The sequence below is a fragment of the Diabrotica undecimpunctata genome, chromosome 5 (assembly GCF_040954645.1).
Source record: "Diabrotica undecimpunctata isolate CICGRU chromosome 5, icDiaUnde3, whole genome shotgun sequence".
NCBI lineage: Eukaryota > Metazoa > Arthropoda > Insecta > Coleoptera > Chrysomelidae > Diabrotica > Diabrotica undecimpunctata.
Window position 1 is genome coordinate 104,092,879 of NC_092807.1, and position 16,724 is coordinate 104,109,602.

General features: G+C 34.5%; 1 protein-coding gene across 1 annotated transcript in view; it reads right to left on the reverse strand.

Annotated features, from left to right (window-relative positions):
- Positions 1-2,738: 2,738 nt before the first annotated feature.
- LOC140440730 (nose resistant to fluoxetine protein 6-like) overlaps positions 2,739-16,724 on the reverse strand; it is a 76,086-nt gene continuing 62,100 nt past the window's right edge. Inside the window, exon 12 of the mRNA XM_072531107.1 lies at positions 2,739-2,869. Coding sequence (XP_072387208.1) covers positions 2,814-2,869 — 56 coding nt within the window. The 3' untranslated portion in view covers positions 2,739-2,813. The remainder of the gene's footprint in view (positions 2,870-16,724) is intronic.

The window sequence follows — 16,724 nt, forward strand, 5'->3', positions numbered from 1 at the left end:
TAAAAAAGATTTTTGTGGATACTGGTAAAATTTGTTAAAAAAAATGTCGGTCGCAAGACAACAAAATAAAATGCAGGAAAGGAAGAAGAAGAGAAGAAATAGTTACCTAGTCAATAGTTTGAGATAGAACAGGAATAGAAGTATATATGTTATATGATTGGATATTCTTCTTTTTCTCTAAAATTTTAAATAATTGTTACCTGTGAATTTACAAATATTCTAAAGGACATATTTATTTGGGGGATTTAGTATATTTGATAAAAGTTGGGAAAACTTTGATCTCAGTTTATATTATATAAAAGTTTATATATATATATATATATATATATATATATATATATATATATATATATATATATATATATATATACAAACAACATAGTTTATTAGTCAGAAAATTGGCCGGGATGTTAATGTAACACTCTTTTGATTTTTTGTCTAGCTTTCGGAATGGTTTTATTCCTTTTTCAAGACACTGTAATAAGAAAAATTTGAAAATATTTATAAAATATCACAATTCTTTAGTGCAACTTACTAGTCGTTGAGATTATTTATAAAAGCATTGACACTCAACATTAATAACACACATATAAAATATAAAATAATGGACAAAACACATTCTAAAATTTTTTAAATTTAGGTAAAGATAATGAAACTTTGTTTATGGCATTTTTTGCTCTTGTGTTTTAACTCTGTATATATGTATATATATAATATATATATATATATATATATATATATATATATATATATATATATATATATATATATATATATATATATATATATATATATATATATATATATATATATATATATATATATATATATATATATGTAAGAAACAATCAAAACATCTATTATCTAATCTGCTAGCATGTGTTTTACGAAATTTAATCAATCAATGTTTTCAAAAGTGAAATTTAAAACAAATTAGTTAAATTGGGAATCTTCCAGCGTTCTGTGTTTCTATATTTTTTGCTGTTATATTTATTATATTAATTTTTTGATGTTTCTTTGCAATAACAACATTGTAATGCTACAGATCTTTTAAAGGTAAGATCATTTACTTAATTGTTTTTTCATATTAGATGTATCGCTAATAACACTCTTCTAGATGAACTGATGATGCTTATTGAACAATAGGCGAAACGTCTTCAATAAAGATAAAGTAGCACAACATATATATATATATATATATATATATATATATATATATATTATTGTGATATTTAAAGTCTTGGTGTGCCAAGCAATAATTAGCTAATTAATTTTTTGATTAATTAAAATTATTTAAATGATATGATTATGACTCTATCACAATTTTTAATTCTTTTATCTCAGGGTTAAAATTCGTGCTTCAATACCTATGCTATTACAAGTGAAAGGTAAGGTCCAAAGAATACCGGAATAATAAAAAACACATATGATCTAACACTATATATTGAAATAAAAATAATGAAATAATTCACACTCAAAAGTTTTCAATAAACAAATCTCATATAATGATTCTCAAAATTTTGTTCTACGTACGTGAACAATCAAAATTAATGGTACAAACAATATTAATTGAAATCTCAAAATCCCAAACTATTCTAACTCTCCTAATCAAAATATTTATATCCTTTCTAAATTAAGTGTAACAATTGTGTTATCAATAAAAGAAAAAACTGCAGAAAACAAAAATATCTCTCTCTGATGATGAGTGGTCCAAATCCTTGTTCCTTTAGACTATATTATCTCCTCTCAACCGCTCCCTATGTAATCAGCAATCTTACAACAGATTGTTGCAAGTATATCGTCCTTAATGATCTCCTTCAAAAGCAACAATCATTCAAATTATGATAGCCTTTCTCCTCTCGATAAACTGAATCTCTCGTTGGCCCGAGTGAAAAATGACTCTTGGAATATCTTCTCTTTACGATAAACTGAATCTCTCGTTGGCCTGAACAGTGACTCTTGGAATATAAGTAGGAAAATATGACTTACAATACTTTGCTGCTTCAGCTTCTGTCAGATACACTAACTCCACAAAAACTCACTAATATTCAACACTACTGCTTGCTACTTCTCGGGAACCGCCAGAGAACAATCACTGTTCGTCTTACAGACTTGGAAAACCAACTGATTATCTTTTCTCTCTCCTAAATCTAGCTAAACTTTCATTCCTACATACCTATCCCACCTTTTTCAATCTCCGCCAATCAAAACTCGTCACAATTCCCCCATTTTTTCATTTCGATAAACAAATTTTTACCTATAATTATAAAATTTCCTAAAACTTATTTACAAATAATATTTTTCTATAATTCTTAAAAACTAACAAAAACCTCTTTCTAAAATCTCTTCTAATTGTCTCTAATCACTGCATTAATGTATTTGGAAAACCCGGTTCAATTGTCTTTGGATTTCACTTAAAATTATGCGGGCCACAAACCAATGTTTGTTGGTTATTATCCTACTTATCTGAATTATTTTAATGTTTTTGAACTTTGAAATATTTTAATCAACCCAATATTTTTCTCGATTTTACATATCATAACAATATATATATATATATATATATATATATATATATATATATATATATATATATATATATATATATATATATATATATATATATATATATATATATATATATATTACATTTGTAGAGGGTTAGTTGATAATATAAATTTGTATCGTAGTTCCTGTAAATAAATGAAAATAAAGATTACAATATTTTTCAATAATATGTTCTTTATTTAAAACCAGTTGTGTTTGCATTCAAACACAAATAAATTATTATAATTTTAGTTTAAAAGATATATTTAGGATCTCTGGTTTGGGTTATGCTCTGTTTTCTTAATAGTATTTGACGAGGTAGCTGAAAGAAATAATACTAATTTTAATAAAAATGTTTCAAAATATTATTATTTATTACAATTGTTGGAGTTTCGCAACTTCTCATAAACTATAAAATTAAATATTAAATGGGAACTCGTACCAAGCCATCCCATCAAGCGCATACTATAATCTGGAAAATATTAAATGAAACTATAAATCACAAATCACGCGTCGTAAGTGGTCAAAAGTAGCCGAAATCACGTGTCTTATCATGCGTTCTCGAAAATTTTGAATTGGATCATTAGCGGCACGATAGAAAATATGTTTCATTGCTGTTCACTTTACATCGTAACAATAAAATATTATATTTCTTTACAACAATAAAAATAATACATTAGGTCTATTTTATAAAATAAGTTTTGATTCACATTAATGTGTAGACTGAGAGGATGTGCGGAAGTAGACTATATACTTAAAGATTTAAAATACTCAAATTAGTATATTCTGTTTACTTTAGAACGATATTCAATTATTTAGTCAGTCAATAAAAAGAGTGCTAGCATCCGCAGGTGCTTGTTGGGTTTGTACGGACATAATTTCGTTTAAAAACATGCCAAAACGTATTTTTTTAGAAGAAGTTATACTTCGAGTCATGCAAGACATGAATCATATTGTTACAAATACAATACTCCCCGAAATTAATTCTGCTTATTTCGTTTACAGAAGTAAACAGAACGAAACGCAATGATCGAGATTCGAAGTTTATGTCTAAGAAAAATTTAATTCTTTTAAGTATCAAATAACCGAGAAGTCTATTTAATAACTGAATTAATCAATATCCTGACATTATGTTGAAATGTCTTTACACAGCTAAATAAAAACACAACAAATGAATGAACAGCTGAATCAGCAGATTGTCGCAACTACAAATACTTTCATTTTATAAGCTTTAACAAAAAACTAAAAAATCCGTCAAAGGAAGAACTGGAATACAAAAAAATGAAAAAATTTGATGCTTAAAAAATAACGAATTTTAAATATTTGTGATACTCTGATTTCAAAAGTGACTTGTTTTTCATTTTATGATTTTTTTTTTTGAATCAATGGTATAATTTTAACTTCGCTCAAAAAAATATATACACAAAGGCAACTGGAAATTACCAGACGGACTTACAGTAAATATGATAGATCATCCTATTGTAGACCCAAGACAACAATCCAATATAATAAACGTTCGCACCAGAAGAGGAGCAAATGCGAATTCTGATTACTACTGGATCGAAAGTAGGATATTGGCAGAATTTTAAACGTTTAAAAAAGGAAATAGGTTCAACGATTCAATGTAGAAGGACTTAAAATACAAGCAAAAATAAAGAATAAAAACAAAATATAAACATCAACTAGAAAACAAACTAAAATATGAAAACATAAATAAAGAATGGAAAGGGTGCAGAAACATCATGAAAGGAGCAGTTGAAGAATTACTAGACATGAAAGGTGAACAAAGAAGAACAAGAACAAATGACTGTTTTGACAAAAAATATAAGATTATAATAGAGCGAAAAAACAGAGCATATTTAATAATGCAGCGGGTATACAAAACCCAACAGGCAGAGGAAGAATATAAGTAACTACGCAAGGAAGAAAAGAAAATCTACCGCAGAAAGAAGAGGGAGACTATAAACAAAAAACTTCAAGAACTACAAGATGTAAGTAAGTCAATAGAGACGAGAAAATTTTACCAAAAACTAAACAAAAGCAAAAAGTTATTTAAACAAAAAAAGTAAAGGGATAAGGAGGGTAATATATTGACAGAACAGCAAGAAAAACTGACAAGATGGAATTCCTGAATGAGACCGAAAATGATTTAGATTATATTGATATATTAGATGTTCTATCGATGTAAAATTCTAAAAACTCTAGAAAAAAAGACAATAAGACAATAAGGCAGCTGGATTAGATGAAATACCAGTAAAACTGTTAAAACTAGTGTAAGAGGATAACTTGGAAGTATTAACTGATTTATTTACCACGATGTACGGTACGGGAATAATACCAAAAGAGTGGCTGAAGTCAGCGTTTATAACCATCCCTAAAAAACAAGCAGCAAAAGAATGCTCTGATTATCGAACACTGAGCTTTATGAGTCATACTTTAAAAGTACTACATAAGAGAATATACGAAAGGCTAGAGGAGGAGTATTAGCGAGACGCAGTTCGGGTTCTGAATTGGAATGGGTACTCGAGAAGGACTATTTGCCATCAACATATTAATTCAGCGATGTCGGGATGTAAACGTTGATCTACACTTGTGCTTTGTTGACTACGAAGAAGCTTTCGATAAAGTAAGACATAAAAAACTAATATCAATACTTATGAACAAGCGCATTGACAGTAAAATCATAAATATAGTGCAAACGTTATATTGGAACCAAAGTGCCATAGTTTAAATTGGTGGGCAACACTCAAAAGAAACAAAGATCTGTAAAGGAGTTAGGCAGGGATGTGTTTTATCGCCACTTTTGTTTAACTTATATTCTGAAGAAATTTTCCAAAACACGCTAAATAATATCAAAGCGGGAGTTACCGTTAACGGGAAATTTACCGTTACGATATGCAGACGACACTGTGATCATAGTAACGAGTATAGAAGATCTACAACATCTTATCGAAAGCTTAAGTATGAATAGGGCTGAGACGTGAATTACTATAAACGCTAAAAAAACAAAGTACATGCTAATTACAAAAAAACCACAAAATGTAAATCACCTATTGACAATCAATGATAACGTGATAGAACAAGTAGAAAAATCTCAGTACTTGGGAACTTTGATCAATGAAACCAATTATCATACTGCAGAAATAAACTGGCGAATAGAGATTGCCAGATCAGCATTTCTGCTAATGAAGCCACTCCTAACGTGCAAATATCTAAATTTGGAAATCAGACTACGTACCATTTGCTGTTATATATTTTTAATATTACTAAATGGAGCTAAGACTTGGACATTAAAAAAATGCAATTTAAAAAGAATCGAGCTTTCGAACTCTGGCTATACCGCAGAGTATTAAAAATATCATGGACTGACAGAATTACAAATAAAGAAGTACTGGAGAGGGTTGGTAATGAAACCGAACTAATCACCACTATACAAACCAGAAAACTGGAATACCTAGGCCACGTGATGAGGAGACCAAAATATGAAATTTTAAGAGTCATTATACAGGAAAAGATTCAAGGAAGAAGATCTGTTGGCCGAAGGCAGAACTCATGGTTGAAGAATCTACGTCATTGGTATCAATGCAGATCGATTAATTTGTTTAGAGCAACAAGTTATAAAATAAAAATAGCCATTATGATTACCAACCTCCATAGGAAGACGGGACTTTAAGAAGAATATTAGATAACCATTTATAATACTCCATTTAACGTTTTTTTATAATAATATTGCTTTTAATTATGTATTCTTAATATATCATTCGGTAAATAAAAAATAAATTCTCCGCTACTGATACGCTTCTTGGTGAAACTCATAAGGGCAGCTAAATTATACGATAACTTACGATATCACGCGTATGACTTATTTCATTATTTCTTTGCTGGAGTATAGATGCCGGTGGTATAAATCAAAGGAGAAGGAAACGCCACCAACTGCCAGAATTAAGCAGCATTAGCACGAGTACTCGCCCCCACTTAGATTTTCGAGTTGCTTTCCCGAGATTCGACATCGTCATCATTATTGATTATGGGTCACATCACATATTTTAATTGTGTAGAAATAAATGAGTTAGCTAATTAATTGTATATGTAATATTTTTTTCTTTTAATTTACTTGCTATATATTTCACTATAATCCGCTTTCGCAATATATATATATATATATATATATATATATATATATATATATATATATATATATATATATATATATATATATATATATATATACTCAAGTTAAGGAGACAAATCAACATTATTCTGTATAGACGAAACCTATATACAAAAACCCTATTTATGACGTCCTCATATGTTATATAAAGACCATCGCATGTACAGAAAGTACATGCGATGGTCTTTATATAACATATGAGGACAGAAACGGACGGAATAAAAAAATTGGTTGTTGGAGACCATAGGTTGTAAAAAAAAGTCGACCGCAAATTATATCGAAAGGTTATATTCAGGGATTCTACAGTATTTACTGCCTTCCCTTGCTCAACCGTTTTCATCTCTCTGTTGTCCCATTCTCCATCGTTTAGGCCTCTCTCACTCATGGCGTCGTCTACTTCGTTCCTACAGGACTTTCGGGGTCATCCTCTTTTCCTCCTTCCTATGGTACTCCATTCGGTTATTCTATGTATCTATCTGCTGTTGATAGTTTTTCTTACATGTCCATACCACTTTAGTCTTTTTTGTTCTATATATGTAAGTATGTCTGTTTCTATTGATGTTATTTGCTTTATTTCGTCATTACTTCTCATATCCATTCTTGTTACTCTGCAGCATCTTCGCAGGCATTCCATCTCTGTTGCTACTATCTTACTGCTATTTTTTTTTTGTATGATCCAATTTTCAGCCCCATATGTCATAACACTTCGCACTAATGTTTTATAAATCTGTGTTTTTGTCTTTATATTTAGGTGTCTATCTTACCATACTGAGTTAAGTTGTCGGATTGCTGTTCTTGTTTGTCCTAATCTTTGTGTAATTTCTTCCTCTGTTGTTGCCTTTTTCGTGATTATAAACTCCAAGTATTTGAATTTATCCTTTCCTTTGATTGTTACGTTGTCATCAATCTATAGATCTTCTATGTATTCTTCACTTGCAGATAGGTACTCTGTTTTTGCGAGGTTAGTATCTAGGCCAGCCTTGGTATATTCTTCTTGTAGTTTTTCATCATGTAGCTGAGGTCGTCTTGGTCTTGTGCAATAACTACTTGATCGTCTGCAAAGCTTAACGTATATAGGTATTCGTTCCGTGCCGGTAATCCCATGCCTTCGCATTTTCTTTTCCATGTAGTCAAGGCTTTCTCTTAGTATATTTTGAATAGGGTTGGAGATGTGGAACAATCCTGCAGGAGCCCTTTTGTTGTGGTGAAGTCTCCTATGGTTCTTGTTCCCATTTTAATGGACACTTTATTTTCTTTATACAGAGCTTTAATGAGTTCCGTCTGTATTTCTAATTTGTACATTGCCTTCCATAGTTCTGACCTTGGTACAGAGTCGCCTTTCTCAGGTCCACTAATGCCAAATGTATATCTCTATTTTTTGCTTTCTTTTCCAATGCGTATATGTGGTCTATGCATATTCTTCCTGCCGTGAGGCCTGCCTGATCCTCCCCGATTTTGCCTTTTATCGCTTGCTCTATCTTTTCTCGCAGTATCTTCCCATATAATCTTCCTATTGATGATATTACGCTTATTCCTCTGTAGTTTTCGCATCGTTTTCTATCTCCTTTCTTAAATATAGATGTCATATATGCCTCCGTCTATTCCTTTGTGAGCTGTTCTCCATTTATGGCTTTCTTAAATATCCATTGTATCATCCGGTGTAATTTTTTGATCCGTATTGTATAAGCTCAGGTGAGATGCCTCCAGGTTATTTCTATTTCTTGTTGTGAGGATCTGCTTTGTCTTCGCCTGTTTTCTTTTCCAATGAATTGTAGTCTTTGTTCTGTTAACAGTTCGTTATAATAGTCCTTCCATTCTTTGTCCTGTATATTTCCGAATTTAATTTTTTCTTTTGAGTTTTGTTTTAGTTCTCTCAGTACTTTCCATGACTCCGAAGTTCTTGTACCTCCTATTTATATTTCAATATTTAAGCAGGTTCTTTCCCATTCTTCATTCTTTGGTTGTGTTATTTGTTTTTTCACTTCTCTATTTTTTCTCTATATTCTTTATAAACTTTATCGTTGTTTGTAGTCAGCCATTTTCTGTATAGTTGCTTTTTTTCTTGAATCATTATTTTTGTTGGTTCATTTATTTCATAATAATGCTGTTTATTAGTTATATTTTTTTTCTCCAAGGGCTTCGAATGCTGCTTGTTTTATACTCGCCTTTCGTATATTTCTTCGATGTTGCCGTATCTAAATTCTATTAATTTTTGGTCTAGACGTTGTTGGTATAGTTCTCTTATAGATTGTTCTTGGAGTAGTTCTATATTGTATTGTTTTTCTCTTATAGTGTTTAACGGTTCTTCTGTAAAGGGGGTCTTGTTATGTTTTCAATTAATGCCCATTTTTGCTGTCAGTAGTTTATGGTCCGTTCCATATTCTGCTCCTCTTCTGAATCGCACATCTTTGATCTTCATTGTGGTATCTTGTTTGATTATTATGTAGTCTATTATCGATTTCAGCTTTCCTGTTTCTTGCGTCCATGTATATTTATGAATATTTTTATGTCTGAAGTATCCGTTGGTGGTTTTTGGGTTGTTTAGTTTGCTTGCAAAATTCAATCAGACGTCCTCCGTTATCGTTTTGTTCATCCTCTCCATATCTCCCACTATTTTATCGTTTTTTTCCTTCCGGTTTTGCGGTTAAGGTCTTCTGTTATAATTATCTCCACGTTCTTCTTAATAAGCTCTATTTGATGTTGAAGTTGTTAAAAATCTTATAAAAGTTTTACTAGAACCAGAAAGAACATACTAAGATAACAGTATAGCAACGAAAATTGATAAAATCAAATTTAATTATTATAGTACACCATTAGTCGAAGTCCATCATATACCTACAAACCTTTTTTGTTGTTTTCACAAATTTTAAGTAAAGGAGTTTTTTTTAAAGGTATAGAAATGTAAATTGGTAGCACTTTTTTAACTGTTGTCTATTGTGACAGCTGTCAAGTGATTTAGGTTAAGTTTGATTTGGCGTTTCAGCATGAATAGACTTAAAGCCTGAACAACGCGCTTTCAGACTGAACAAATTTATTTTGAAAATTGTGGTTCTGTTCGAACTACTTACTTACTTACTTACTTACTAACCAACGCCCACCCTTGGCATGATAGCCATTTGGTGGCGCGCTGACCAGTATAGACGAGCCCTTTCTCATAGGCGATCTTCATCCTCCTCGGGTGGGTCTGTTTTCAGGGCTGGGCACTCTGGAAGGTGAGCAGCATCCATCTGGGGCTGATCACATAGTGGACAGTTGTCATTTTCGCGGACGCCGATGCGATGTAGATGGGAGGCCAGGTAGTCATGCCCCGTAGTTGTTCTGAACACGGCTACACTAATGGGTCTCGGCAAGTTGCGAGGAATTGGTGACTCTATTAGGTGGGCCCAAGATTTTCCAGCACCGGCTTGTATCTGCTGCTCTTTTATCTTCGCTTTGATTTCTCTTCTAATGGTGGACTTTTCTGATGTGTACGATTAAAAGCTAGGGGGATGTAGAAGAGTAGTGCCTTCTTGTGCAAGTTCATCCGCCGCTTCATTTTCTTCAACTCCAACATGACTAGGGATCCATTGTAGAGTAATCAGCCACCCTTTTTCCATCAAGTTCGATAGTTGGACGCGGCAAGATATTGTTTTGGCACAGTCGGTGTATCGATTTGTCGACAGGGCGAGGATTTCGGCTTGGCAGTCGATGAAGAAGGCAACTTTTTAGGGGTGTTGGAAATCCTCAAGATTTTTTGCAGCTTCGTGTATAACAGCAATTTCGCCGTCGTAGTTGGTGAGAGGGGCACCCACAGCTATAGAGCCTTTGAAGAACGTTGAGACATATCCTGCTCCTGTTCTTCCCGAGTCCGGCATCGAGGATCCATCGCAGTAGATGTGGAGCCACTCACGTACTGGGTACTTGGTGTGTATCGTCTCTAGAGCGGCTTTCCCTAGGGCAATGTCTGACGATAAGTGCTTCGGGTCGTTATGGTTTTCAAGCAGTAATTCTGTGTTTGGTAGACAGCGGGCCAGTGTGGTTTGCGCTGGGAAGGGGGCGGCTTCCGACAGGACAATGTGGTATTTTTCCATGATTTGGTTTGCTACTGTAAGCGGAGTGGTTTGTGTTTTAAGACGTGATGCTTCTTGTCTATATTCGTCCCATTTTTGTGGAAGTATTCGTTTTTGCCTTTCTCAGAAGGTTAACGCGTGTTGCTCTCTGCGGCATTGTATTGGTTCAATACCGGTCTGGGCTTCCATTGATGTAATCGGTGTTGATTTTGGAACACCGGTGATGGCGCAGAGGGGCAGTGTTCTGGGCGACTTCAAGCTTGGAGGTGGTGTTTGTACTCGCAGTTATTGCAGCTTCACTCCCATATTCTAATATCGGCCGGACATAGGTTTTGTATGTTGCTACCAGGACATCTTGCGTGGCGCCCTACTTGCTGTGAGACGTTTGAGCAGTCGACATACCTTTGTGACTTTCTCTGCAATGTCGTCGATTTGAGGTTTCCACGTCATTTTCTTATCTATGTACACCCCCAAGTATTTTGTTACGTCCTGTCTTTCCAGATCAACTTCTTTGTACGTCAGCTTGACAGCAGTCTGTTTTGTTGAAAGGCTAAGTACTTGATATACGGTTTTGGTTGTACTGACTGTTAGGCAGTTTTTATCCGCCCATTTTTCTAGATTTTTCAGAGCCTGGTTCATTACTCCCAGGAGCGCTCTCAGACTGCTACTTGATGCCCATATTAGGAGGCGATCAGCATACAGGAGGGCTTCCACACCAGGTGTGTTTCTAATCATTTCGAGCACATCGTTCATCATTAAGTTGAACAATTGACAGCTGATGACAGCTCCTTGTGGCAGCCCTTGTCTTTGCAGTCTGAATTTGGAACAGTGGTTGTGAAATTTGACTCTCTGATACCCTTCTTTTTCAATTTTATCCAATTGAATAGTTTGCCGTCAACTCCGGACTTCGCTATCTTGTGTAAAATCAAACCTGTTCGAACCACGTATCGTGCACTACGTCCATTTTATGATCAACATAATAGTCCATCAGAGCAAGTAATTCGATTAACCATGGAACGTTTTTGCACCACGTTTACTTTAAATGATAATATGCATCTACAGACACGTCTTACAATGCGTACAGAAGAAGTTGTTGCTGCTGTAGAGCGTAGCAGATAGGAAGACCCGAATCAGTTTATTTGCCATTGTGCACAGTGGTTGGATAAGTTTCCATTGACTTTATTGAAGATTTTGCGGAAAGATCTTGCTTTGCTATCTTACAGAATCCAACTCATGCAAGAATTGAAGGTACATCATCACATACAGATTCGTTGATTCGGTGAGTGTGTCCAAAACTAGATTGCCGTTGATTCCGATTTTCATAAGCGAATTTTGTTTAGCGATGAAGCTCATTTTTGGTTGAATGGCAACTTCAACAAACAGAACTGCCTTATTTGTAGTTGTTTATTGTTGTAGTGGACTGTATTCATTGAAATTAATTAATAGTCTAAAATACTGCATTTATTTATGAATTTGCACAAAAATATGAAAACAATAACAAATAGTTCTATGCTTCTCAACGGCTGGTGATGGAATGTCATTCTGTCGTCTGTCGTCTGTACCGACTAGCTGGCTAGCTGGGCTGCAGTGGCGGACCGTTCAAATACAAAATGGGTTGTCGTCGACATACTCCCGGCCTTGAAAGATCCTGAATCTTTCAATTTAATGGAAGGAGAGGACATATTTTGGAGAATGACCTCGTGATGATACCTTCTTGAGTCTTTATTTTTGCAACTCTAGCGGTATTCTGCGATCCGTCATGTATGTGAGTTATTCTGCCTAGTTTCCACTTTGCTGGTGGCAGACAGTCATCTTTGATAAGGACTAAAGTTCCTTCTACTAATTCTCCCTTGGATATTTGCCACTTAGAACGTCTCTGTAGCTCGACGACGTATTCGGAAGACCATCTCTTCCAGAAACTTTGGAAAATTTGTTGGATGCGTTGAAATCTATTGAGTCGTTGTGGAATCTCTTGGAGTAGATCTGGTTCTGGAGCTAGCGTTGGCATTCTACCGATGAGGAAATGAGCGGGACAGAGTGGTGTTAAATCATTAGGATCAGGACTAATAGGACACAAAGGTCTGGAGTTGAGTACTGCTTCTATTTGTGATAGTATTGTTGCAAACTCCTCAAATGTAAGATTTGTATTTTTAAGTGAACGTTTTAAGTGAAATTTACAAGATTTTACTCCGGATTCCCAGAGTCCCCCGAAATGTGGAGAATATGGCGGAATTAAATGCCATTTAATACCCTCATGTGTACATGAATCTTGTATGTGTGCATTGTTAATTTTTAAAAATCTTTTAAGTTCAGACATGGCACCTACGAAGTTTCTACCATTATCTGAGTACAATTTGGCTGGCTTTCCTCTACGAGCGATAAAGCGGCGCAAGGCAAGCATGAATGTTTGAGTGCTCAAATCGGTTACGAGCTCAAGATGAATCGCCTTTGTAGCAAAACATATGAATAATGAAATATAGCATTTATTTAATTTGGCACCTCTGCCCTTATTTTTATACAAAAACGGACCGGCGTAGTCAATACCAGTGATGGCAAAGGGAAATGTGTATAGTAATCGGTCACGTGGTAAATCACCCATGATTGGTTGTATAGGTTTAGGATTAAATCGTAAACAAGTAGTACATTGTTTAACAGTCAACCTAGATAGGTTTCTGCCTGATATAGGCCAATATGTCTCCCGAATAGTAGATAGAAGCAGCTGAGGGCCTGCATGATATAGACGCAGGTGTTCATGACGGAAAAATAATATCGTGAAATGATGTTTTGAATCCAAGACAATGGGATGTTTTTTGTCATATAGAAAATCCGAGTTAGCCAAGCGACCACCAACACGTATTAAACCATCCTGGTCAATAAATGGGTTTAAAGAGAAGAGCTTGCTGTTGGAACTAACGCTTTTTTGTTTTGACAGCTGATCATACTCTTCGCGAAAAGAGTGTAGTTGTATGATCTTCAATAAATAACGACGAGCGTCATTAATATTGGTTAATGTTAGAGACCCACACTCTCTAAGAATTTTGGGTGTTAATAAATTATTTTTAAATCTAAGGATGTATGCAAATGCGCGCAGTAAACGCGAATATTGTGAAAAGGCCTTGAATGGAAACCATTGTTCTTGCTGAGAATAGGAAACAAAATTGAGAATAGTTTGAGATTTTATTTCGGGTAGAATGTCTACCTTTGGATTTAAAAGGGGCCAATATTCTTCCCTTAAAGACAACCATGACGGACCGTCCCACCATAGTGAAGAATTTAGTATTTGAGAAGGAGATAATCCCCTTGATAGATGGTCTGCAGGATTATCTTGTGTGGGTACATACTTCCATGTATAGGACTTTGTTAAGACCTGAATTTCGGAGACTCTGTTAGCTACGAAGGTTTGAAGATTGTTAGGAGAAGTATTGATCCAAGCAAGGGTTATTGTGGAATCTGACCATAAATAACATTTATTGAGGTCTATATTAATGGATTCAATTACCTTAGTTAAAAGACGTGAAAGTAATACAGCTGCGCAAAGCTCTAGGCGTGGAATGCTTAGAGTTTTGATAGGGGCAACCTTTGATTTAGCACATAGAATTTTAACCGAGATATTTCCCTTGTCATCAGTACTTCTTAAATAGATACAAGCACCGTAGGCTTGTTGTGATGCGTCCGAAAAACCGTGTATTTCTATATCTTTAGCATTATTGCACACTGCATGACGTGGTATACTTAATTGTTTCAGATTGGCAAGATCATTTTTCAATCTATTCCAAGTATTTAGTGATGAACCGCTTAATTTTTCATCCCAATTCAGTTTTTCAGTCCATAGCCTTTGCATTAGAATCTTCGCAAGTATGATACAAGGACCTACTAAGCCTAGTGGATCGTATATTCTTGCAATTAAAGAAAGAACATCTCTTTTGGTACAAGTTTCCTTGTAATTGTTATATTGTATATTGTATAATAGTGAATCACGTTGGGATGACCAAATAAGTCCTAAAGTTTTTGTGACTCCATCTTTAGAGAGGTTTAGAATTCCAAAGGAATCATCTTGATTATTTACCCTTTCTAAAACTCTTGGGTCATTTGAAATCCATTTTCTGAGTGGAAAACAACCTGTAAGTAAAATACGTGAGACTTCACGGCAAATGTTCGAAGCTTCAGTAATAGTATCCGCACCGGTTAACAAGTCATCTACGTAGAAATCCTGACGTAATATCTTCGCGATTTCTGGTTGCGACAATTGGCATTCGTTAGCTAACTCGAAAAGGCATCGGATAGCAAGAAAACTAGCTGATGCTTGGCCATAAGTAACCGTATTTAAAGCAAAATGTTGTAATGGATCTGAAGGACTTTCCCTCCAGACTATTTTTTGAAGACTGCGTTGGCTGGGATGAATTAACACCTGCCTGTACATTTTGGTTACGTCTGAGCTTATGATGAATTTGTGTTTTCTGAATCGGATGAGAATTGAGAATAGATCTTGTTGTATACTGGGTCCGACGCATTGAATATTGTTTAATGATAACCCGTTGCTTGTTGGTGAAGATGCGTCAAACACGACACGAAGTTTTGTTGTAAGACTGTCCTCCTTTAGGACACCATGATGTGGCATGTAGTAGTCGACAGTAGAGTTTTCAGAGATATCTGCTAACGACATGTGGTTTAGCTCCTGATATTCGCGCATGAATTGTATATATTGTTCGCGAAGAGGATTGTTTTGTGCTAATCTTTTTTCTAGATGATGAAATCTTCTTTCAGCTTGTATCCTTGAATCACCCAACACATGCGGATATTGTTTTAATGGCATCATAACTATGAATCTACCATTTGGATCACGTGTAGTAGTTTTTTGAAAATTGTCCTCGCACAATTGCTCTTCTTCAGATAGATGAGGAATATTTGGCAATTCCTCTACTTCCCAAAATTGCTGAAGAAGTTTAGTTAGTTCCAGATTTGTGCTAAGATTGCAAGATATCGTATTGTGGGGAACCGATCCCAGCGGGCCAGAAATTATCCACCCAAATATTGTTTCTGTTAAAATAGGACCTTGATCTAAAGATATGCGACCTTTACAAATCAAATGCCAAAAAATATCTGCGCCGATAAGAATGTCAATAGATCCAGCATTGCCAAAATTAGGATCTGCTAACCGAATTGTATTAGGAATGTTTATAGCGCTTACATCAATGTTTGTATGAGGAAGAATATTTGTTATTTTTGGCAATACAAAACAGTTGATTATTTTTACAAATTTATTATTAGATGTGCAAATCTCTAACTGACATTGACCTGTAATAGTTGATAGTTTGTTGCCTATGCCCAAAAGATTTAAGCTGACATCTTGTGGTTTGATTCCTAGTTTGTTACACATGTTTGTTGTGATAAATGAAGATTGAGACCCGCAATCCAATAGTGCACGAGCCCTTTGCATTTTACCATTCATATCTTTAACACTTAAGATTGCTGTTGAGAGAAAAACATAGCCTGTATCAGAACAAGAAAGCATGCTGTTACCACAAAATGTATTGTTACTTGTTACTGGATTTATTGGCTCACTTGTACTTTGCGATGGATTTGTATTAATACTGCTATTGGATATATTCGAATTTCTATTGAACGTGCCCGAATTATTTTGGCTTATAATGATGCTCCTATCATTTGTATTATTGTGTAAAAGTGAGTTGTGACGTGCTTTGCACTTGCGACATGGCCCGAGTTTGCACTGTTTATTGGAGTGACCCGATCGCAAGCAGTTTGTACACAATGATTTTGATCTAATAAAATTCCACCTTTCGTTTATTGGATAATTTAAAAATGTTTCGCAAGTGTAAATGCTATGGTCGCCTTGACAAGAGACGCATGTATAGTTTGTTTTTGTTGCTAAGAATCCCCTAGTCGTCCTGTTCTCCTTACTTTTATTTTTTGTTTCAATGTTCATTTCAATTGCCTCT